We start from the raw sequence: 27,458 nt of genomic DNA on the forward strand, positions 1-27,458 counted from the left end.
CATAAATGTTTAAAGCAATATATTGTAATATTATAACGTAGCCTATTACTTCCAAATGCGAGTAACTAGTAACACGTCACATTTGGGAAGTAACGTGACCAACAATGTCTGAGTGCAGCTTGTTAACACATTAAATATCGAGCCCTGTGTGTTGTCGCTCTTGAATGCAGCCTAGTCTGCTTCTTCTCTGTGTTGTTGTGAATGAGGAGAGCATGGACTCCGGTGTAGTTAATCACATTTCAATACTAGGTCAGTAGAAACTTGATAGTGATAATGTGTTTATTTTTTGAGACACACTTCAGTCTTCAGTCGTGCAGTTATTGTGTGCGTAGACATGGAGTTTGTTTTGTCCCAGTTTGAGATTAGCCACGACTGTCTGTGGTTTGAATCGTTGCTAACGTTTACCTGATAATGTATCTTTAACTTAAAAAATAAACGCTGCGTAAAAGTGACCACATGTTATAGCGAGTAGTTGCACATGAGGGGAGTTAGGCAAGGCTTTTAGTGCACATTTCAGCTAATAATGCTATCTTTTTGACTATGTTTTTGTTAGTAATTAGCTCTGACGGTAGCTTCTTGGGGCTAGCTACTGCTAGCCAAAACAATGCTAACATTAACACGAGTGTGAATATGCTAGCTAATGTTCGAGCGTGCTAAATAAAAACAGATATTAAAAGAACTAAAGAAAAGAGAGCGAGCGGGAGAGAGAGAAACAATAGCTACCGGAAATAAAATAAAGATACTTTAACATGAAATCGTTTGGGGAGAAATGTTTCACGAGTCTTTGTAAACTTGGTTGTGTGCTTATTTGCTATGGTGTGGTTTTAGTCAACTCTTAATTTTAAAATGGGTTCGGCTTGTTTGTTTTAGTTTGTGCATGTTGAAAAATAAAATCTAAAAATTTGAGGGCTATTTATTGTGAACAATGGATATTTTCTGCAGTAAGAGTTAAATACAATCATAAATTGATAAATTCCCCTCAAAAAAAGGGTGCAATAAACACAGTGTATACATATATTTGAGAATAATTCCATTGGAACCACAATTGCAACTACATAATCGGCCACTGAATAATCAAATAAAAGCTTATATTAAGCAGAAAACAAACAGTAAGATCGCTAGTAAGGGTAGTATTATTGTCAGTTTGTACTTCATTTAATCGAATGAGGGTCATCATGAAGTTATCTCTGACACCTAAAGGCATCATACTACATCAGTGTGGAATAGTTTTGGTTTCCACAGCTGTTGTTTCTCTGCAGGTTGATTCAGCTGCACCCATGATGAACTTTGACGGTCTTGATGCTGGGATGGGTGATTACCCTCCCAGTCTTCATGGGACGCTGGAGTCGAGTATGGAGCCTTCCATGGATCCACACCTTAACCCCAGCCTCCTGCAGGGTGTGGAGCTTGATCCAGACGGATTGACCGTGACAGTCCCTGAGTCAGTGCATCTCATGGAGGGGATGTTTTCTGAGCTTCACAGTGCCGTTTCAGAAGTTGGCATCCCAGTCACTGCAACACATTTTGATGTACAGGAGGAAATGCTGTGGATGGGAAACCACAGGGTGAGGACCTTGATTATTATGGAGTTGTTTCTGAATCATGCAGATTGTCTCCACTTTAATTTAAATACATAAAATATTGTTGTTTTATCTTTTATTTGTCTCTTCAGGGCCATGCAACTTCGTTCTTTGGGCCAACAATGGGCAGGTTCTCGTCTTTCCAAGTGCATGGAACAGACGACATCCGACAGATTCAGAGTTTGGAAACAGGTGTGCTGTTCCTCTCTAAGTGCAACCTCAAATGCTACACACGTGGAGGCCTTGTCATGTTCGATTATCCGTAAGTGTAAAATTTTAAGAGAACAAATGCCATCATGCTGAGATTAAAGGCAGGCAACTGTAACTGTACAATTGTTTATATGCCCATTTAATGAATTTAATAAAGTAAATGTGCATTCCAGGATGGATGAAGGAGCTGATATGCATAGTCTCCTTGTGACTGACAACAACACATTGGTCATGGGAGGACTTCAAAACTATGTGTCTGAGGTTGACTTGAATACTGTTCAAGAAACTCAAAAGGTGATGCTTTGGGGTTGAGTCTAACATTCATAGCTAGCTTTATTTGGACTGAGCTTTTACCCACTTGTTGTATGTGCTTGATAGTTCACTGTTGAATTACCAGGAGTGGCAATAATGCGTCAAACCAGCCGTTTCTTCTTCTGCGGACACACGTCTGGAAAGGTAACTTGATCATATCACTGTGCTTAAGAAGTTTTTGTTGTTTATACAACTCTCATGGTCACCTTCTGTACCAGATAACCCTCAGGGATTTGCGCACTTTCAAAATGGAGCAGGAGTTTGATGCATTCTCTGGCAGCCTCTCAGACTTTGACGTTCATGGAAATCTTTTGGCTGCATGCGGATTCTCCAGTCGGGGACTGAATGGGTTGGCATGCGACCGTTTTCTCATGGTGTATGACCTCCGTATGATGCGAGCCGTGACTCCACTTCAGGTGCACGTGGACCCCCTCTTCTTGCGCTTCATTCCTACCTACACATCACGCCTGGCAATTATCTCACAGACAGGTACCAGTTTGTTACTGTGGTCTCTGACCATGTCAGTTTCATATAGTGTTGATTAATAGTGTGTCATATTTGACTTATAATGTCTCATGAAGGCAGTTTTGTGACTTGGATATAATTGTTCACCTCCTGTTTCTTTTCCAGGCCAGTGCCAGTTCTGTGAACCCACTGGTCTCGCCAATATGGCAGACCTTTTTCACGTCAACACTGTGGGCCAGTTGCTCATGAGTTTTGACGTTTCATCCAGCAAGCAAGCATTGGCCTTTGGGGACTCTGGGGGGTGTGTGCATCTGTGGTCCGACGCTCCTGAAGTTTCATTCAATGATTATTCCCGGGAGACAGACTTCCCTCTGCCTTGCCTTGTGGAAACACTGCCTCAGCTCGATTGGAACCACGACCTGCTGCCCCTCTCACTCTTACCCACGCCACTGACCAGCACTGAGCCACTGCTGTCAGACTGGTCCTCTGTCATGTCTACACCTAGTCCCAGGTAACACTGTCCCTTTAATTTAAACTGCAGTGCTTTCAGCTTCTGAAATGTGAATGGTTTCTGGTTTATTTGCCACTGAATTTGCCAGAATTGTGAAAAACTGAATATCTGTGATTTGGTGGAAGTTGTTATTTCCAAGTTTTGTGTAACCCCTATTTTCCACATCCTTCTGACATTTTATGGACCAAACAATGATTAATCAAGAAAATAGTCGACAGTTTTATTAATATTAAAAATAAAAGACAGTTTCAGTCCTAATTCAATTAAAATGAAATTTCCCTAGATTCTGGGATATTCTACATTATTCTTACCGTCAAAGAAATCTCATGAGAAACAGCCATAAATTAATTCTTAGTAACAAGTGTTGTCTGTAGCCAAATTGGTGTAATCCGCTGTGCTATGGACAATAATTTAAAAACATGTGTCATGTTCCCCTTCTTTACCACACACAGTGCAAAAAAAATGCAAATTGACTTCTGCTTGAGTGATGTTTTCTAAAAACTACGGCGTGATGCTGTTAAAGAAACATTTAGGCATTTGTTACAATTGAAAGTACACATCTGTGACCGATTTTTAAAAAAGATTTATGTCTTAAGTGGGAACCAGTGGCCCTGGGACAGACCATGATAAGGAAGTTGGAAAGAGAGATAGACTAACCCATTGTTAGTTTTATCAAAGGGTTTTATGACAATAGCAGAAATATCATCTATCACCAGTCATATTGGCCTTGCCACAGAACCTCAAACTGAACCTTTATCCGAAATGGGGATGTTTGATCTCACTTATTACATCATACAAATAATTAGTCACACTGAAATGTATTTCTGTTTTTGGTTTTCATTGTTGACTGATTCTCATGAGAAGTGATGTCACTTCCTTACTGTGTATCTCTCTGGGAGCGGCCAGAATGATGCACATCTTGTGTCATCTCGTTAAATTTCACCACCGTCAACAAATGGCTTTAAAATCTTATTCAAAATACATTTTAAGTTCTTGACCTCCAATTTAAAGTGACCAAGTGCCCTGAATGGATCTTCCCCCACTCCTATAGTGTCATATTTTAATCTGTTAAAAAAAATGGCAGATTACTCACTGATTAATGACATACTTCAACAGGATGTGTTGACCATATCTGATTTTGATTATAGGAGTATAATAATAAATGTTCTGTTATAATTACAAAAATAATACACTTAATATGTTTGCAGTGCAACAAATCATGTAGTCTCTTTGTAACTCTTATAATGTCCAGATATTTATTTCTGATTATAGTTTTACGATATAAATATTGCATGTTTGGTATATATGTTTTTAAAATTGAATGTCAGCATGCTGATACTTCAGCCATATCTTATTTAAAAGACACTGTTTTTCAAAATTAAAATATACTGTAAATGGACAAAAAATGAATTAATAAGACGTGCTTATATGAAAACAAATTGATTTAAGACTTTTTTAAAGAATTTTTTTTCCTCTACAGACGAGCTCCTCCTGTGGACCCAGAAATCCTGCGCACAATGAAAACTGTTGGCTTCATCGGTTACGCGGCCAATCCTCGCACCCGCCCTCGCAACCAGGCACGTGAAAACATGCAGATCAATATACATACAGTTGTGGTAAAAGTTTAAGCATTAAATATTTAGTCAGGATACACGGAAAAATAATGGCATGAAGAGTTTTTTGTCTTGATTACCAAAAAAAATGTCTTTAAAACATTTTTGCAGAAAGGTTATTCTTTCTCTTCTCTGTATGATGAGGATGATATAGATATATTACCTAAACATCTCAAAATGGGTTTTATAGTAGCTTTTATTATAATCTGGTATTTGGGAAAAGCATGAATAACCAATTAAATAAATTGTACACATGATCTGGCTTCTTCAGAGTAAATGAGTTTTTGAAATGTATTTTATGTGTTGATTTTAGGTTCCTTATAAAATTAAAGATGTGGAGCTGGATTATGATAATTACAATCAAGTCCCTGAATCACCAATCGGACGTGATGAGGAGCCACATCTCTACATGGTGCCCAAAAAGTATAGAAAGGTAGGATTCACCAACTTTTATTGATGCACTGGTTGATGTTTGTTCCTGTTGCTGTTGCTATGTAACAGGGGTTTTTGAAATCTGAAATATGTGATGAAGACAACTTTGTGTTAAATTAGGTCACAATCAAATACTCCAAACTTGGACTTGAGGACTTTGACTTCAAACATTACAACAGAACCTTGTTCGCTGGTCTGGAACCTCACATCCCCAACGCTTACTGTAACTGCATGATCCAGGTGAGCAGCTTGGAAGTTACAGTGTACTGTTTTGTTTTGTGAAATGTATTTTTATTATTTTGTCGTTGTTGTTATTGTTGTGCTCCTGTTTTCATGTGGGTATTTTAGGTGTTATATTTCCTGGAGCCAATCCGGTGTCTAGTGCAGAACCATTTGTGCCAGAAAGAGTTCTGTTTGGCCTGTGAGCTCGGTTTCCTCTTCCACATGTTGGATTTGTCACGAGGAGATCCATGCCAGGTCTGTTATTGTGTCTCTGAATAACAACCACTGATTCCCTGTGTCAGAGGAGGCCTTTTAAATTCTCCTCACCATGGGCTGTAGCTGCACGTTGTCTGAAAGGTCCTGTCTTTCTCATCATTTCCTTTCAAGGCCAGTAACTTCCTCCGAGCATTTCGCACCATTCCTGAAGCGTCGGCACTAGGCCTGATCCTCGCTGACTCGGACGAGCAAACGGGCAAAGCCAGACTTGGTCGTTTGATCCAAAGCTGGAACCGATTCATCCTCACCCAGCTCCACCAGGAGACTCAGGAGCAAGAAGGACCGCAGGCCTACAGAGGAGCCAGCAGCAGGTGGGATCAAAATCTTTGCCTGAACAAAGCTACAAAGAAGTTAAGAGAAATATAATAATTTATTTGTTTGATTTGATTGATTTTTGCAGTTCTCTGGGCTCCTCTGGTGAGTCTGCCATTGGAAAACTGTTTGGGTGTGAAGTGGAGAACAGCAGCCTGTGTCGCTGTGGCAAGGAGACGGTCCGTTCTTCCCTCACGTTGCTCTTCAACATGCATTACCCTGAACAAAACTCCCAGGGTGAGTTTTAGGCGCTTATCTGCTGAAAGATCATGCTCGCTGTCCGGTTTTTAAACTATTTTTATTTCACTTTGACTTGTCAGAAAAAACTATAAAGGAGTATGAATTTGCTGAGATCCTGAAGAAGAGCATTTGCCTGGAGCAGAGCACTCAGGCCTGGTGTGAAAACTGTGAAAAGTATCAGCCCACAGTGAGTTACAGCCATTATCAGCACATCACACTAACATATAACTTGCTTGTAGTTTGATTTAATTAATTTTGCTCACTGATAATGTTGTTATGTCCCTCTGTAGGTGCAAACACGTAACATTCGATGTCTACCAGATGTTCTGGTTATAAACTGTGAGGTGAACAGTGTGAAAGAGGCTGAGTTCTGGAAGGTGCAGGTGGAGGTACATGACTCTGGTTGTATTTCTGCCCTGACGGGTCCAGTATGTTAGAATTAGATCAGGAGTAGGCAATTGTTTTCCCCAAGGGGCCACATGAGAAACAGAAAATATTATTGAGGGCCGGACCAAATTTGAATGAATCTCTTTTAACTAAAAAAGCAGTAAATTGTATTGCTTTGGTGTAAATTGTGCAGCATACAAAACACAATTATTAACTCTCTATTGAAAATATCAAATTACTACACTATATAATGAATACTATACTATACTACTGTGGTGTAGTGCAGTGAATATAGTGTCTAACAGAACCACAACCCACTAATGCTGCAATCACACCGGATGTGTTTACATACGAGTGACGGTGCTTCACTAGTTAGATAATAAGATAATAAACAGGGAGGGAGATAATGATAACTCCTGAACTTAAACCGAGACACTTGTAGAAGAAAGGTACCACGGACCTCGTTCTTAATGTTGTCTTCGATATAGGCTGCCTCCGACTCCTTTGCGCGCTCTTCATCAGATAAGCTCTTGTATTTCTCTTCGTGTTTGGTCACGTAGTGGCGATTCAGATTGTAATCCTTAAACACAGCGACTTGTGCACCACAAACTAAGCACACGGCTTTACCTTTGACGCCTGTAAAGAAAACTTAGCAGTCCATGTCTTGTTGAAAACACGCCATTCGGAATTAACTTATCTTTGAGCCGACATTTTTAGGAGGCCAGGGGTAGCTGGCTAGCGTCGCCTGTCGCTGTGCAGGCAAACACAGATACGTGCATCCATACGTCAGGCAGTTGTATTGCATGCGCAGCATAAATCCTTGTTCATCTGTGTTTATGACTGACATGCTGCGGGCCAGACAGGGATGCCTAAAGGGCCATATGTGGCCCGCAGGCCATAAAATGCCCAGGTCTGAATTAGATGGTTTCTTGATCAAGAATTCATGGTAAGACTGTGGATTGTTATTAATGCAGTGCCATTTTGGCAGGAAGCCAGGCTGTTCAAGTCCAGAGATGTATATACCAGGCAATATGTCAGACAATTTATCTCTTCATTGGCTGTATTCATAAATTGTGAAGATGATGGGCAGCTGATGTGCTCCAGGACACCAAATCTGTCAGGGACAAACAAATGGTAGAGCATTTTACATCACTGCCACAAAACAGGGTGAGAATCCACTGGCAACAGATTCTGCGTTTGTAGTGATCACTTTATATCAAGTATAGAATCATTCACAAGCTTAACTGTCATGTTTATTTTACATGCTTTTATTGCAATATGTAAGTGTTTTCTGGAGAAGGATGAGGTAAAGTTTATCAGAAAGTTTGATTTGATTACTGCAGGTTTGGCATAATATCTACTCTATCTATATCCACATTGGTGAAAAACACTTGGGGGGATGGTATATGGCCAGGTAACCATAACCCGGGCTAGACTGAATATAATTCATAATAATATATTCAGTCTGGCAAGCTCTATGATATATTCCTTGAAGAAAACGTTTTTTTGGTACCAACACAGTACAAACAAACTTGTGAGTAATGTGACGTCTGAAACTCTATAAACCCTTCTAAATGTTACATACTGGACCTTTAAATGCACTTGGATATTTGCATGTTGCTCGTTACATGAATAATATAATTGTTCTGGGGGGTTGTCTTCACAGTATGCCGTCAATAAGGCCCTGCAGAAAGAGGCGAACGAACCTGCAAAACCCAAGGAACCCCCACCGATGCCTACTGAGTGGTGTTTGGAGTAAGTTCCCTTTTCTTATCAAGTATTTCACCATTACTAAAATGTTAACAGTGAATGAATAAGTCTTTAATCTATAAAACATAAACAAATTGTGATAAATATTGCATATATTACTTGACTAATGACTGATTCCTTCATCTCTCTTATCAGTTAAGTTTGTCTAAATTCGCTTTGCTGTATATTTTGTGCAGTGGTGAGGACTTCTGCAGTATGGAGGGCTTCGACCCTCGGGCCGAGGATTTGCGTAATGTCTGGATTCCTCTCGCCCTCAAGATGTCCATCAGCAAAAGTCAGGGGCTGGAGATCAGCAGCTGGCCCGAGGGAGAAGAGGTAAACTGGATTAATTCACTGGTTTTCAATTGTTGACTAGCTGACCATGTAAGAATTGGGTTTTTCCACAATGGTGTCAAGATGTAGGTGTAAATAACGAATCATCATAATTTCTCCCATTAGTTAAGTGCTGATGAGGAGGCGGAGGGTGCTGCTCTGTATGACTTAGTGGTGACTGTGTCCCACATCCAGGACACTCGCACGGGTGGAAACTTGGTCGCCCACATTAAAGTGGGAGAGACTTACCATCAAAGGAAAGAGGTGATTTTTTTTTTGGCACATGAAAGTTGTTGAAAATGGAGGTTTTAATATATTTTAAGGTTCACAGACAGATGGTTAAACAATTATCTTTTCAACAGCTAGAGCTGTCGAATATGTTACAAACAAAACATTTTAGTTGTGAAATAATTGCAGGACCAACAGATGTGCAGTTTCATACAGAAGAGTAACGAGGAGTATTTAAATGCATATTATTATCCTGTTTTTGAAGGGTAAACTGTGTGTAAAACAATTACAAGCTCTTCAGCAGGTTGACACAGCTAACACACTCCTTGTGTTAGCACCAACTGCCCACATATTAATTATACCATCTGTCGGAGGCAAAGTTAGTCGGTTTATATTGAATAGCATGGATTCTTTTTTTGTTTCAGGGAGTCACACACCAGCAGTGGTACCTCTTTAATGATTTCTTAATTGAGCCAGTTGACAAGGTAAATATTATTTTTTTTTGCTTGTTTAAACATTTTGTCTGCAGCCATGAGAAAATAGTATTTTTTAATTTTGTTGTTGTTTTTAAAAGGCTGAAGCTGCACAAATTGATGTGAGCTGGAAAGTGCCAGCCATTCTCTATTATTCCAGGAGGAATTACCATACCAAATACGACCTCCGCAGTAAGTTTTACACCCACATTTTTTACATTTCACTTATTTTCACGCCACATTTACCTGCTCTGACTTTGCTCTCTATCTCAGTTAAAAATCCCATCGACGCCAGCGTGCTGCTGACTGAAGCTTCACTGGCGCGAAAGCAGAGGAAGAGTCACGCCACTTTCATCCCCCTCATGGTCAGTGAGATGCCGCAGGCTGGAGACATGGTGGGACTGGACGCCGAGTTTGTCACACTCAATCAGGTGAGTCTGGATTCTAACTCCACTGTGTCTTTACTGAGAGAGAGTGGCGTGGTTTTTGTAAATCCATGTAATCCAAACTACCAATCAAAATATCTGCAGATTATCTTTGTCGGTTCACTTTCTGCATACACTGATATTCAACACAGATTTACACCAGTGTAAATGTAAAATTTGAAAGCGTAAATAAGGTGTGTTAGGCCATGCTTGGTATTATATATCTCTGCATTGACTCTTTTGTTTTTATTGTTAAACTATCATCTTGTGATAATACATGTTAAATAAAGCTGACTCCTGTCTGCAGGAAGAGGCGGAACTGCGCAGTGACGGCACCAAGTCGACCATCAAGCCCAGTCAGATGTCAGTGGCCAGGATCACTTGTGTGAGAGGTCAGGGCCCCAACGAGGGGGTTCCCTTCATCGACGATTACATCTCTACTCAGGAACAAGTGAGAAAAACACCCAAAACAGTGTACACTTAGAAAAAAAACACAGAGTTTTATTGTGGTGTTTTATGTAAATCCTCGAAATAGCACTATCATCCACAAAGTTTAAACCTTTTATCCTCCATTATGCTCAGGTCAGGAGGTCAAGATGAATGTTTACTTATATTTGTTCTTCCAGGTCGTCGACTACCTCACTCAATATTCTGGAATCAAACCCGGAGACCTGGATGCAAAGATTTCCTCAAAGCACTTGACCACTCTGAAGTCCACCTACCTAAAGCTGCGCTTCCTCATCGACACGGGTGTTCGCTTTGTCGGTCATGGCTTACAGAAGGACTTTCGGGTCATTAATTTATTGGTATGGGGTTTTGTTTAACAGCAACTGTAAGTCACATGTATATTTATGGTCCTAACTGTTGTTTTCCTGTCTTACACTTCTGGTTTTCAAGGTTCTCAAAGACCAAGTCATCGACACCGTCCACCTGTTCCATTTGCCTCGCAAAAGGATGATTTCTCTCCGATTCCTGGCCTGGTACTTTTTAGGTCAGTTGAAATGAAAACATATCAAAACCTGTGCAGGGCTGAAGAAAATAAGCCAGTGCAATAGAGGTGCTGTAGGAACAGATGTTTCTGTGAAGGTTATGTAACAAGGTTGTTTCAGCTCCATATGCAACCACACTAACTGAACATTTTTATCACATTCACACAATCAGATGCAGTGCTGGACATGCACGATTCTAGTTTCAGAAGTACTGCTAAACATCAATGGTGAAAAGTAACACCAGGTATTTCTTTTATGAGACCAGTCATCTCTTCAGTGTGGTTTACCTATTCAAACATAATATGAGGGGCTACAGAAATGGCAGTAAAAGAAATGAAAAAAATATGCAAAAATGTGGTTTTTGTAAACTCAGTCAAGATGGTATCTTTGAAAACTGGTTTCCATAAGTTCAACGACAAGCTGAAACTGAAACTGAAAGTAACCAATCAGCACGCGAAAGCCTGTAACTGAAATAATTTAATAAGATCTCTATTTTTGCTCGTCCACACTAAAACTCTGCTCTGGAGTTTTCAACACAAACAGAACCAGCAGTGTTTCCTAACTCTTCTGTTTTCAGGACTGTAAAGCACCGGCGTAACAAGAGTACGGTGGCTCTAAGAGGTCAGGGTTCTGCAAATATCACAACACAACACATTAAGAAAAGCACACCGCAAACCCCACAACACAACACAATTGCACAGGCAGGATTAGGACATCTGATTTTCAAAATAAGATAATAAATAAAAAATGTGTCATATCCAGGTGCCATGACAATACATTGCTCCATAATTTCATAATTTCAAATTGTCCTTATCCTGCCTGTCCACTCGTTCGGGATCGTTTCAATGCATTTACCATAGCTTGACTGCATTTGTTTACTGTAGAGAGATCGCCCTGCCTGCAGGTGTGGAGACGGGTGTGCATCACTTTCAAGTGTCCCATGGAAACACTTCCTTTGTGTTGTGATATTTGCAGCACCCTGACCTCTCAGGGCCACTGCACAAGCGCATTGTACCCAGAGCAGAATTTATGCACTTTATTTTAGAGGAAAACAGAAGCATTGCAGATAGATGCAGACTCTATGTCTTATTTGTTTACTTATCTAATTACTAACTGATTACCTGACCTTTTTTTCCTGTCTCTACTGTGCGGCTCCCGTTCACAGACCTGAACATACAGGGGGAAACCCACGACAGCATAGAGGATGCACGCACCGCCCTGCAGCTGTACAGGAAGTACCTGGAGCTGAGCCGTGGAGGCGGGAACGATGAAGTCAGGAAGGTGCTGAAGGGACTCTATGAAAAAGGTCGTCAGCAGGACTGGAAAGTCCCAGACGCAGACACAGGAGATGGTCAAGGTAGCCCAAAAAGTACGACACAACATTGACTTAGATGCAGGCCGGTGTCGCTGATGTAATAATGATTTTAGAACGGAGGGCATCATGGGAAAATGGTTTCAGGTGATTAAAAAGCACTGTGCTTTCCTCAACAGGTGCTGCTGTGTTTCCCTCTGTGATGGGGCTGTGAGCTGAAGAGTTTCGTGTCCTCTCTTATGGATCTCCACTTCAGTTTGTCACACATTGTGTACATGCTTTGCATTTGTCATGGCAGTGTACACAGTGTAAATGGAGGTCTTCACTGCCTGTACAGTCGAGTTCACCGCACACTTTTTTATCATGTCAAAATTCTACTTTTCATTCATTAATTTTTTTTAAAGAAATAAAATGTGGATTTCATAATTTGAGCTTTTTTTTTTAAAAAAAAAAGAAAAATAAGAATGTTACATGATTTTTTCGTGATTGTAAATAAATAAGTATCATGAACCCTGTGTGAAACTTCATATTCATTCCAGTATGTGGGACGTATGTATTTCAGAGGAGACATTACATTATAGTCACTAAGAGAGTGGTATGAGGACCTATTAGAATTACTGGAAATCATCAAAACCAGCAGTAAACTGAGCAACCTGCTCTGATAGTTATTCAGGTTTTCATAGAAATTTTGACTGTTTACATTGAATCTTGAACTCAAAAACCTCACTTCTGCTTGACATGCATGTCTGAGCAGTACAATTTATTAGTGCTTGCTCCTGCAAGGCGTTCTAGTGAGAACCTAGAGTTCTCAAAAAAATGAGAATAATTTCTACATACACATGAATGGGAAACTATCAAAGTTTTGTACTTTATTTTGACATTTTCAGATTTTATAATGAGTGTGTATTGCATGCGTGGGCGTTGAGCTACAGGGACACACACTGCTGAGATCCAGAAAAATAATCACAAAAATCTTTAAAAAACTCTTCTGTCCACAATTTCCAACCTACACAGGCAATGTTTACATGAAAAACGTTGCTATGATTGTCGTCTAACCCTTTATTAAACTGAAATGTTTGTCAAATTTCGACGACATACTAAACTATGACATTTTTGTCACATTTTGGACGACATACTAAACTATGACATTTTTGTCACATTTTGGATGACATACTTACCTATGACATGTTTGTCAAATTTTGGACGACATACTAAACTATGACATTTTTGTCAAATTTTGGACGACATACTAAACTATGACATGTTTGTCAAATTTTGGACGACATACTAAACTATGACATTTTTGTCACATTTTGGACGACATACTAAACTATGACATGTTTGTCAAATTTTGGACGACATACTAAACTATGACATGTTTGTCAAATTTTGGACGACGTACTAAACTATGACATTTTTGTCAAATTTTGGACGACATACTAAACTGACATTTTGTCAAATTTTGGACGACATACTAAACTATGACATTTTTGTCAAATTTTGGAAGACATACTAAACTATGACATTTTTGTCACATTTTGGACAACATACTAAACTATGACATGTTTGTCAAATTTTGGACGACATACTTAACTATGACATGTTTGTCAAATTTTGGACGACATACTGTGAACTATGACATTTTTGTCACATTTTGGACGACATACTAAACTATGACATTTTTGTCATATTTTGAAAAGACTTAACTATGACATTTTTGTCACATTTTGGACGACGTACTAAACTATGACATTTTTGTCACATTTTGGACGACGTACTAAACTATGACATTTTTGTCAAATTTTGGACGACATACTAAACTATGACATTTTGTCAAATTTTGGACGACATACTAAACTATGACATTTTTGTCAAATTTTGGAAGACATACTAAACTATGACATGTTTGCCAAATTTTGGACGCCATACTAAACTATGACATTTTTGTCAAATTTTGGACGACATACTAAACTATGACATTTTGTCAAATTTTGGACGACATACTAAACTATGACATTTTTGTCAAATTTTGGAAGACATACTAAACTATGACATTTTTGTCACATTTTGGACAACATACTAAACTATGACATGTTTGTCAAATTTTGGACGACATACTAAACTATGACATTTTTGTCACATTTTGGACGACATACTTAACTATGACATGTTTGTCAAATTTTGGACGACATACTAAACTATGACATTTTTGTCACATTTTGGACGACATACTAAACTATGACATTTTTGTCATATTTTGAAAAGACTTAACTATGACATTTTTGTCACATTTTGGACGACGTACTAAACTATGACATTTTTGTCACATTTTGGACGACGTACTAAACTATGACATTTTTGTCACATTTTGGACGACAAACTAAACTATGACATTTTGTCAAATTTTGGACGACATACTAAACTATGACATTTTTGTCAAATTTTGGACAACATACTAAACTATGACATTTTTGTCACATTTTGGACGACATACTAAACTATGACATTTTTGTCATATTTTGAAAAGACTTAACTATGACATTTTTGTCACATTTTGGACGACGTACTAAACTATGACATTTTTGTCACATTTTGGACGACGTACTAAACTATGACATTTTTGTCACATTTTGGAAGACATACTAAACTATGACATGTTTGCCAAATTTTGGACGACATACTAAACTATGACATTTTTGTCAAATTTTGGACGACGTACTAAACTATGACAATTTTGTCAAATTTTGGACGACATACTAAACTATGACATTTTTGTCAAATTTTGGAAGACATACTAAACTATGACATGTTTGTCAAATTTTGGACGACATACTAAACTATGACATTTTTGTCAAATTTTGGACCACATACTAAACGATGACATTTTTGTCACATTTTGGACGACATACTAAACTATGACATTTTTGTCACATTTTGGACGACATACTAAACTATGACATTTTTGTCAAATATTGGACGACATACTAAACTATGACATTTTTGTCAGATTTTGGACGACATACTAAACTATGACATTTTTGTCACATTTTGGACGACATACTAAACTATGACATGTTTGTCAAATTTTGGACGACGTACTAAACTATGACATTTTTGTCAAATTTTGGACGACATACTAAACTATGACATTTTGTCAAATTTTGGACGACATACTAAACTATGACATTTTTGTCAAATTTTGGAAGACATACTAAACTATGACATTTTTGTCACATTTTGGACAACATACTAAACTATGACATGTTTGTCAAATTTTGGACGACATACTAAACTATGACATTTTTGTCACATTTTGGACGACATACTTAACTATGACATGTTTGTCAAATTTTGGACGACATACTAAACTATGACATTTTTGTCACATTTTGGACGACATACTAAACTATGACATTTTTGTCATATTTTGAAAAGACTTAACTATGACATTTTTGTCACATTTTGGACGACATACTAAACTATGACATTTTTGTCAAATTTTGGACGACATACTAAACTATGAAATTTTGTCAAATTTTGGACGACATACTAAACTATGACATTTTTGTCAAATTTTGGAAGACATACTAAACTATGACATTTTTGTCACATTTTGGACAACATACTAAACTATGACATGTTTGTCAAATTTTGGACGACATACTAAACTATGACATTTTTGTCACATTTTGGACGACATACTTAACTATGACATGTTTGTCAAATTTTGGACGACATACTAAACTATGACATTTTTGTCACATTTTGGACGACATACTAAACTATGACATTTTTGTCATATTTTGAAAAGACTTAACTATGACATTTTTGTCACATTTTGGACGACGTACTAAATTATGACATTTTTGTCACATTTTGGACGACGTACTAAACTATGACATCTTTGTCAAATTTTGGACGACATACTAAACTATGACATTTTTGTAAAATCTTGGACGACATACTAAACTATGACATTTTTGTCATATTTTGAAAAGACTTAACTATGACATTTTTGTCAAATTTTGGAAGACATACTAAACTATGACATGTTTGCCAAATTTTGGACGCCATACTAAACTATGACATTTTTGTCAAATTTTGGACGACATACTAAACTATGACATTTTGTCAAATTTTGGACGACATACTAAACTATGACATTTTTGTCAAATTTTGGAAGACATACTAAACTATGACATTTTTGTCACATTTTGGACAACATACTAAACTATGACATGTTTGTCAAATTTTGGACGACATACTAAACTATGACATTTTTGTCACATTTTGGACGACATACTTAACTATGACATGTTTGTCAAATTTTGGACGACATACTAAACTATGACATTTTTGTCACATTTTGGACGACATACTAAACTATGACATTTTTGTCATATTTTGAAAAGACTTAACTATGACATTTTTGTCACATTTTGGACGACGTACTAAACTATGACATTTTTGTCACATTTTGGACGACGTACTAAACTATGACATTTTTGTCACATTTTGGATGACAAACTAAACTATGACATTTTGTCAAATTTTGGACGACATACTAAACTATGACATTTTTGTCAAATTTTGGACGACATACTAAACTATGACATTTTTGTCACATTTTGGACGACATACTAAACTATGACATTTTTGTCATATTTTGAAAAGACTTAACTATGACATTTTTGTCACATTTTGGACGACGTACTAAACTATGACATTTTTGTCACATTTTGGACGACGTACTAAACTATGACATTTTTGTCACATTTTGGAAGACATACTAAACTATGACATGTTTGCCAAATTTTGGACGACATACTAAACTATGACATTTTTGTCAAATTTTGGACGACGTACTAAACTATGACAATTTTGTCAAATTTTGGACGACATACTAAACTATGACATTTTTGTCAAATTTTGGAAGACATACTAAACTATGACATGTTTGTCAAATTTTGGACGACATACTAAACTATGACATTTTTGTCAAATTTTGGACCACATACTAAACTATGACATTTTTGTCACATTTTGGACGACATACTAAACTATGACATTTTTGTCACATTTTGGACGACATACTAAACTATGACATTTTTGTCAAATATTGGACGACATACTAAACTATGACATTTTTGTCAGATTTTGGACGACATACTAAACTATGACATTTTTGTCACATTTTGGATGACATACTAAACTATGACATGTTTGTCAAATTTTGGACGACGTACTAAACTATGACATTTTTGTCAAATTTTGGACGACATACTAAACTATGACATTTTGTCAAATTTTGGACGACATACTAAACTATGACATTTTTGTCAAATTTTGGAAGACATACTAAACTATGACATTTTTGTCACATTTTGGACAACATACTAAACTATGACATGTTTGTCAAATTTTGGACGACATACTAAACTATGACATTTTTGTCACATTTTGGACGACATACTTAACTATGACATGTTTGTCAAATTTTGGACGACATACTAAACTATGACATTTTTGTCACATTTTGGACGACATACTAAACTATGACATTTTTGTCATATTTTGAAAAGACTTAACTATGACATTTTTGTCACATTTTGGACGACATACTAAACTATGACATTTTTGTCAAATTTTGGACGACATACTAAACTATGAAATTTTGTCAAATTTTGGACGACATACTAAATTCTGACATTTTTGTCAAATTTTGGAAGACATACTAAACTATGACATTTTTGTCACATTTTGGACAACATACTAAACTATGACATGTTTGTCAAATTTTGGACGACATACTAAACTATGACATTTTTGTCACATTTTGGACGACATACTTAACTATGACATGTTTGTCAAATTTTGGACGACATACTAAACTATGACATTTTTGTCACATTTTGGACGACATACTAAACTATGACATTTTTGTCATATTTTGAAAAGACTTAACTATGACATTTTTGTCACATTTTGGACGACGTACTAAATTATGACATTTTTGTCACATTTTGGACGACGTACTAAACTATGACATCTTTGTCAAATTTTGGACGACATACTAAACTATGACATTTTTGTCAAATCTTGGACGACATACTAAACTATGACATGTTTGTCAAATTTTGGACGACATACTAAACTATGACATTTTTGTCACATTTTGGACGACATACTTAACTATGACATGTTTGTCAAATTTTGGACGACATACTAAACTATGACATTTTTGTGAAATTTTGGAAGACATACTAAACTATGACATTTTGTCAAATTGTGGAAGACATACTAAACTATGACATTTTTGTCACATTTTGGACGACATACTAAACTATGACATGTTTGTCAAATTTTGGAAGACATACTAAACTATGAAATTTTTGTCACATTTTGAACGAGGTACTAAACTATGATATTTTTGTCAAATTTTGGAAGACATACTAAACTATGAAATTTTTGTCACATTTTGAACGAGGTACTAAACTATGATATTTTTGTCAAATTTTGGACGACATACTTAACTATGACATTTTTGTCAAATTTTGGACGACATACTAAACTATGACATTTTGTCAAATTTTGGACGACATACTAAACTATGACATTTTTGTCAAATTTTGGAAGACATACTAAACTATGACATTTTTGTCACATTTTGGACAACATTTGGACGTACTAAACTATGACATCTTTGTCAAATTTTGGACGACATACTAAACTATGACATTTTGTCAAATTTTGGACGACATACTAAACTATGACATTTTTGTCAAATTTTGGAAGACATACTAAACTATGACATTTTTGTCACATTTTGGACGACATACTAAACTATGACATTTTTGTCACATTTTGGACAACGTACTAAACTATGACATTTTTGTCAAATCTTGGACGACATACTAAACTATGACATGTTTGTCAAATTTTGGACGACATACTAAACTATGACATTTTTGTCAAATTTTGGACCACATACTAAACTATGACATTTTTGTCACATTTTGGACGACATACTAAACTATGACATTTTTGTCACATTTTGGACGACATACTAAACTATGACATTTTTGTCAAATTTTGGACGACATACTAAACTATGACATTTTTGTCAGATTTTGGACGACATACTAAACTATGACATTTTTGTCACATTTTGGACGACATACTAAACTATGACATGTTTGTCAAATTTTGGACGACGTACTAAACTATGACATTTTTGTCAAATTTTGGACGACATACTAAACTATGACATTTTGTCAAATTTTGGACGACATACTAAACTATGACATTTTTGTCAAATTTTGGAAGACATACTAAACTATGACATTTTTGTCACATTTTGGACAACATACTAAACTATGACATGTTTGTCAAATTTTGGACGACATACTAAACTATGACATTTTTGTCACATTTTGGACGACATACTTAACTATGACATGTTTGTCAAATTTTGGACGACATACTAAACTATGACATTTTTGTCACATTTTGGACGACATACTAAACTATGACATTTTTGTCATATTTTGAAAAGACTTAACTATGACATTTTTGTCACATTTTGGACGACGTACTAAATTATGACATTTTTGTCACATTTTGGACGACGTACTAAACTATGACATCTTTGTCAAATTTTGGACGACATACTAAACTATGACATTTTGTCAAATTTTGGACGACATACTAAACTATGACATTTTTGTCAAATTTTGGAAGACATACTAAACTATGACATTTTTGTCACATTTTGGACGACATACTAAACTATGACATTTTTGTCACATTTTGGACAACGTACTAAACTATGACATTTTTGTCAAATCTTGGACGACATACTAAACTATGACATTTTTGTCACATTTTGGACGACATACTAAACTATGACATGTTTGTCAAATTTTGGACGACATACTAAACTATGACATTTTTGTCACATTTTGGACGACATACTAAACTATGACATTTTTGTCACATTTTGGACGACATACTAAACTATGACATTTTTGTCACATTTTGGACAACGTACTAAACTATGACATTTTTGTCAAATCTTGGACGACATACTAAACTATGACATTTTGTCACATTTTGGACGACATACTAAACTATGACATTTTTGTGAAATTTTGGAAGACATACTAAACTATGACATTTTGTCAAATTGTGGAAGACATACTAAACTATGACATTTTTGTCACATTTTGGACGACATACTAAACTATGACATGTTTGTCAAATTTTGGAAGACATACTAAACTATGAAATTTTTGTCACATTTTGAACGAGGTACTAAACTATGATATTTTTGTCAAATTTTGGACGACATACTAAACTATGACATTTTTGTCAAATTTTGGACGACATACTAAACTATGACATTTTGTCAAATTTTGGACGACATACTAAACTATGACATTTTTGTCAAATTTTGGAAGACATACTAAACTATGACATTTTTGTCACATTTTGGACAACATACTAAACTATGACATGTTTGTCAAATTTTGGACGACATACTAAACTATGACATTTTTGTCACATTTTGGACGACATACTTAACTATGACATGTTTGTCAAATTTTGGACGACATACTAAACTATGACATTTTTGTCACATTTTGGACGACATACTAAACTATGACATTTTTGTCATATTTTGAAAAGACTTAACTATGACATTTTTGTCACATTTTGGACGACGTACTAAATTATGACATTTTTGTCACATTTTGGACGACGTACTAAACTATGACATCTTTGTCAAATTTTGGACGACATACTAAACTATGACATTTTGTCAAATTTTGGACGACATACTAAACTATGACATTTTTGTCAAATTTTGGAAGACATACTAAACTATGACATTTTTGTCACATTTTGGACGACATACTAAACTATGACATTTTTGTCACATTTTGGACAACGTACTAAACTATGACATTTTTGTCAAATCTTGGACGACATACTAAACTATGACATTTTTGTCACATTTTGGACGACATACTAAACTATGACATGTTTGTCAAATTTTGGACGACATACTAAACTATGACATTTTTGTCACATTTTGGACGACATACTAAACTATGACATTTTTGTCACATTTTGGACGACATACTAAACTATGACATTTTTGTCACATTTTGGACAACGTACTAAACTATGACATTTTTGTCAAATCTTGGACGACATACTAAACTATGACATTTTGTCACATTTTGGACGACATACTAAACTATGACATTTTTGTGAAATTTTGGAAGACATACTAAACTATGACATTTTGTCAAATTGTGGAAGACATACTAAACTATGACATTTTTGTCACATTTTGGACGACATACTAAACTATGACATGTTTGTCAAATTTTGGAAGACATACTAAACTATGACATTTTTGTCACATTTTGAACGAGGTACTAAACTATGATATTTTTGTCAAATTTTGGACGACATACTAAACTATGACATTTTTGTCACATTTTGGATGACATACTAAACTATGACATTTTTGTCACATTTTGGACAACATACTAAACTATGACATGTTTGTCAAATTTTGGACGACATACTAAACTATGACATTTTTGTCACATTTTGGACGACATACTAAACTATGACATGTTTGTCAAATTTTGGACGACATACTAAACTATGACATTTTTGTCACATTTTGGACGACATACTAAACTATGACATTTTTGTCACATTTTGGACGACATACTAAACTATGACATTTTTGTCAAATTTTGGACGACATACTAAACTATGACATTTATGTCAAATTTTGGACGACATACTAAACTATGACATTTTTGTCACATTTTGGACGACATACTTAACTATGACATTTTTGTCAAATTTTGGACGACATACTAAACTATGACATTTTGTCACATTTTGGACGACATACTAAACTATGACATTTTTGTCAAATTTTGGAAGACATACTAAACTATGACATTTTTGTCACATTTTGGACAACGTACTAAACTATGACATTTTTGTCAAATCTTGGACGACATACTAAACTATGACATTTTGTCACATTTTGGACGACATACTAAACTATGACATTTTTGTGAAATTTTGGAAGACATACTAAACTATGACATTTTGTCAAATTGTGGAAGACATACTAAACTATGAAATTTTTGTCACATTTTGGACGACATACTAAACTATGACATGTTTGTCAAATTTTGGAAGACATACTAAACTATGAAATTTTTGTCACATTTTGGACGAGGTACTAAACTATGATATTTTTGTCAAATCTTGGACGACATACTAAACTATGACATTTTGTCACATTTTGGACGACATACTAAACTATGACATTTTTGTGAAATTTTGGAAGACATACTAAACTATGACATTTTGTCAAATTGTGGAAGACATACTAAACTATGACATTTTTGTCACATTTTGGACGACATACTAAACTATGACATTTTTGTCAAATTTTGGACAACATACTAAACTTTGACATTTTTGCCAAATTTTGGAAGACATCTAAACTATGACATTTTTGTCCAATTTTGGACGACATACTAAACTATGACATTTTTGTCACATTTTGGAAGACATACTAAACTATGACATTTTTGGGCGACATACTAAACTATGACATTTTTGTCAAATTTTGGACGACATACTAAACTATGACATTTTTGTCACATTATGGCCGACATACTAAACTTTGACATTTTGTCAAATTTTGGACGACATGCTAAACTATGAAATATTTAGCCAAATTTTGGACGACATACTAAACTATGACATTTTGTCACATTTTGGACGACGTACTAAACTATGACATTTTTGTCACATTTTGGACGACATACTTAACTATGACATTTTTGTCACATTTTGGACGACGTACTAAACTATAACATTTTTGTCAAATTTTGGACGACATACTAAAATATGACATTTTTGTCAAATTTTGGAAGACATACTAAACTATGACATTTTTGTCACATTTTGGACAACATACTAAACTATGACATGTTTGTCAAATTTTGGACGACATACTAAACTATGACATTTTTGTCACATTTTGGACGACATACTTAACTATGACATTTTTGTCACATTTTGGACAACGTACTAAACTATGACATTTTTGTCAAATTTTGGATGACATACTAAACTATGACATTTTTGTCAAATTTTGGACGACATACTAAACTATGACATGTTTGCCAAATTTTGGCCGACATACTAAACTATGACATTTTTGTCAAATTTTGGACGACGTACTAAACTATGACAATTTTGTCAAATTTTGGACGACATACTAAACTATGAGGGCCAAACGGTGGTGTAGTGGTTAGCACTCTTGCCTTGCAGCGAGAAGACCCGGGTTCGAGCCCCGGTTGGAACAAGGGCCTTTCTGCATGGAGTTTGCATGTTCTCCCCGTGTGTGCGTGGGTTCTCTCCGGGTTCTCCGGCTTCCTCCCACAGTCCAAAAACATGCAATGTGGGGATAGGTAAATTGGACCCTCTAAATTGACCCTAGGAGTGAGTGTGAGAGTGAATGGTTGTTTGTCTCTATCTGTGTGTGTGGCCCTGCGATGGACTGGCGAACTGTCCAGGGTGTACCCCGCCTATTGCCCGATGTAGCTGAGATTGGCACAGCCCCCCCCGCGACCCTCTGGCAGAGGATAAAGCGGTAGATGATGACTGACTGACTGACTGACTGACTAAACTCTGAGATTTTTGTCAAATTTTGGACGACATACTAAACTATGACATGTTTGTCAAATTTTGGAAGACATCTAAACTATGACATTTTTGTCCATTTTTGGACGACATACTAAACTATGACAAGTTTGCCAAATTTTGGAAGACATCTAAACTATGACATTTTTGTCTAATTTTGGAAGACATACTAAACTATGACATTTTTGGACGACATACTAAACTATGACATTTTTGTCACATTTTGGACGACATACTAAACTATGACATTTTTGTCACATTTTGGACGACATACTTAACTATGACATTTTTGTCACATTTTGGACAACGTACTAAACTATGACATTTTTGTCAAATTTTGGACGACATACTAAACTATGACATTTTTGTCAAATTTTGGACGACATACTAAACTATGACATGTTTGCCAAATTTTGGCCGACATACTAAACTATGACATTTTTGTCAAATTTTGGACGACGTACTAAACTATGACAATTTTGTCAAATTTTGGACGACATACTAAGCTATGAGGGCCAAACGGTGGTGTAGTGGTTAGCACTCTTGCCTTGCAGCGAGAAGACCCGGGTTCGAGCCCCGGTTGGAACAAGGGCCTTTCTGCATGGAGTTTGCATGTTCTCCCCGTGTGTGCGTGGGTTCTCTCCGGGTTCTCCGGCTTCCTCCCACAGTCCAAAAACATGCAATGTGGGGATAGGTAAATTGGACCCTCTAAATTGACCCTAGGAGTGAGTGTGAGAGTGAATGGTTGTTTGTCTCTATCTGTGTGTGGCCCTGCGATGGACTGGCGAACTGTCCAGGGTGTACCCCGCCTATTGCCCGATGTAGCTGAGATTGGCACAGCCCCCCCCGCGACCCTCTGGCAGAGGATAAAGCGGTAGATGATGACTGACTGACTGACTGACTGACTAAACTCTGAGATTTTTGTCAAATTTTGGACGACATACTAAACTATGACATGTTTGTCAAATTTTGGAAGACATCTAAACTATGACATTTTTGTCCATTTTTGGACGACATACTAAACTATGACAAGTTTGCCAAATTTTGGAAGACATCTAAACTATGACATTTTTGTCTAATTTTGGAAGACATACTAAACTATGACATTTTTGGACGACATACTAAACTATGACATTTTTGTCACATTTTGGACGACATACTAAACTATGACATTTTTGTCAAATTTTGGACGACATACTAAACTATGACATTTTTGCCAAATTTTGGAAGACATCTAAACTATGACATTGTTGTCCAATTTTGGACGACATACTAAACAATGACATTTTTGTCACATTTTGGAAGACATACTAAACTATGACATTTTTGGGCGACATACTAAACTATGACATTTTTGTCAAATTTTGGACGACATACTAAACTATGACATTTTTGTCACATTATGGCCGACATACTAAACTTTGACATTTTGTCAAATTTTGGACGACATGCTAAACTGTGAAATATTTAGCCAAATTTTGGACGACATACTAAACTATGACATTTTTGCCAAATTTTGGATGACATACTAAACTATGACATTTTTGTCACATTTTGGACGACATACTAAACTATATATTTTAGGACGACAAACTAAACTATGACATTTTTGTCAAATTTTGGACGACGTACTAAACGATGACACTTTTGCCAAATTTTGGACGACATACTAAACTTTGACATTTTTGTCACATTTTGGACAACATACTAAACTATGACATGTGTTACGAGCAGGCCTAGGGGAAAACCTGATCACAACATGAATAATGAGACTCCCCTTCTCAACTCCCAAGAAACCACCAGCAACAAGTCAAACAAACCATTTTAAAGGTTTATTAAGATCAAGTACAAAATGTCTGCTGTGAGTGGTTTGAGGAAGTCCCCTGCAGCTGAGATGTTCAGGCCTCTTGTTAAGATTCCTTCCGGGCAGGACCAATCACCTCCCAGGATCCACCTAGACCCACTCATACACACACGTCATTCACTTACACATGCACACCTGCAACCCATCTCATTATGGACGACATATTAAACTATGACATTTTTGGACGACATACTAAACTATGATATTTTTGGACGACATACCAAACTATTACGTTTCTGTCAAACTTTGGACGACATTAAACTATGACATTTTCGGACGACATACTAAACTATGACATTTTTGCCAAATTTTGGACGACATACTATGACATTTTACTGTAAGAGTGGCATGGTGGCGTAGTGGTTAGTAGGTCTTGACTAACTATGTACAAAAATGTTATAGTTTAGTATGTTGTCCAAAGTTTGACAGATACGTCATAGTTTGACAGATTTGGGAACCCCCCCACATCCTATATCAAAACGTGTGGTTTGATCGAGAATGGCGGGCTATTACTTTTCTAAGCGTTTCGAGCAACCATGGTGACAAAATTGCAAAAAAACTGCAAATAATTTCCACATAAACATGAATGGAAGACGATAGACGAAATGATCACAACCCAGCCCAGTTTGGATTCTCAAAGCTTAAGAGTCAGTCTCTTTTTAAGGGTCATTCCACCACAATACCACTTTGTCTAAATAGTAAAATTTTTAAAGGTTCAATCCACCCAAATGTTACTCCTTTACCAGCACAAGTCCTGCACCCGACGACATATATATTCATATACATATAGTGTTACAGCAGCCAAGAATCACAACAAAGTAGAAACTGAAGAAAAATAGGAATATTTAACACAAGTAATAAATATATGCAAATAATTTTTTAGTAATGTACTGTATGTTGTTTTGTTTTAACTTTTTTTTAAATTTATGTTTTATTTGTCCTTTTAAACAGATCAATCCATAACAGCAAACATAACTGTAAGGACCCGAAAAAATAAAATATAGTTCAGTAAAGGGGACAGGATCTTAATCCATCAGCCAGTTACAGTGCAGTAGCACAGCTGTCTATCTATGCTGAAAAATGTCCACCAACTACACTCTTTGTTTGACGTAATTATTTTTGATATATAATTGTTTTGATGTTTGCTGTGGGCATCCATTAATATGCGATTAACAGACAGACATTCATTGCATTTATATTTGTATGCTGCGTCCCTCTGAAAACTGGCTTTGTCAAGCAATACTATCAGAGTGGGATAAGAGTTGGTCCGCTTGCACTTTACTGCAATGTTGCTGTTGCCTCCATCTCTTTGGGACATAAAACAAATCCCTTCCTGTGTGCAGTGCGCAAATGTGGCCCGGGAGACACGATACCTAAACACAGCTGTGCTGAGGCTTAATCAGTAAAATGGTTTGACTTTACTGGTCATTTCTTCTAACAGTGACTTTCATTGTTTTTGTTTTGACTGTGAAATGTTTTGTGTTCTTTCCTCCTTGGTTTCACATTTGCCTGCTCATTTTCTATAGAAGTCAGATGAGATCTCCAGGTGTTGCAGTGTATTTCAAAAAAAGCCCCAACATTTAAAAGGGATTGAAGAGTCAAACATGATTTTTATGCTTTTGTATCCATGAATCCGTAAAAATCTAGATCGCATATGATTGTAGTCATATAGTCCAACCTCGATTTCCCCTCCTCATCCGATCTGACTATGCTCGCTGCAGTTCTTAAGAATCTAACTCTTCAGGACTTTTTATCTGTTTGCATCAGAGAT

The 27,458-nt window shown here is 36.3% G+C and overlaps 1 protein-coding gene across 2 annotated transcripts; it reads left to right on the forward strand.

The window, feature by feature from the left end:
• The first annotated feature begins 142 nt into the window (after positions 1-142).
• pan2 (poly(A) specific ribonuclease subunit PAN2) lies at positions 143-12,579 on the forward strand. Of its 2 annotated transcripts, none has more exons than XM_058643562.1 (26): positions 143-249; positions 1,260-1,565; positions 1,673-1,842; positions 1,964-2,084; positions 2,169-2,246; positions 2,321-2,591; positions 2,733-3,078; positions 4,559-4,655; positions 5,005-5,124; positions 5,244-5,363; positions 5,472-5,600; positions 5,733-5,932; positions 6,022-6,170; positions 6,254-6,360; positions 6,464-6,562; positions 8,227-8,315; positions 8,507-8,645; positions 8,769-8,906; positions 9,296-9,355; positions 9,445-9,535; positions 9,617-9,774; positions 10,076-10,219; positions 10,395-10,574; positions 10,666-10,759; positions 11,923-12,126; positions 12,249-12,579. In XM_058643562.1, the coding sequence occupies exons 2-26, from the start codon at positions 1,278-1,280 to the stop codon at positions 12,281-12,283; spliced, it is 3,627 nt and encodes a 1,208-aa protein (XP_058499545.1). In that variant the 5' UTR covers positions 143-249; positions 1,260-1,277; the 3' UTR covers positions 12,284-12,579. The 2 variants fall into 2 exon arrangements, with proteins under 2 accessions (XP_058499545.1, XP_058499546.1); XM_058643563.1 differs by having other exon boundaries at positions 11,923-12,114.
• Positions 12,580-27,458: the final 14,879 nt, after the last annotated feature.

The sequence above is a fragment of the Solea solea genome, chromosome 11 (assembly GCF_958295425.1).
Source record: "Solea solea chromosome 11, fSolSol10.1, whole genome shotgun sequence".
In the NCBI taxonomy this organism is placed as follows: domain Eukaryota; kingdom Metazoa; phylum Chordata; class Actinopteri; order Pleuronectiformes; family Soleidae; genus Solea; species Solea solea.

What these genes read in the sequence shown, in the direction of transcription:
- pan2 (XM_058643562.1), top strand. Translation starts at nt 1,278, where the DNA reads ATGATGAACTTTGACGGTCTTGATGCTGGGATGGGTGATTACCCTCCC. An exon ending in AGTTTGTCACACTCAATCAG is followed by an intron (nt 9,775 to 10,075) that starts GTGAGTCTGGAT and finishes TCCTGTCTGCAG; the next exon opens with GAAGAGGCGGAACTGCGCAG. An exon ending in ACATCTCTACTCAGGAACAA is followed by an intron (nt 10,220 to 10,394) that starts GTGAGAAAAACA and finishes TTGTTCTTCCAG; the next exon opens with GTCGTCGACTACCTCACTCA.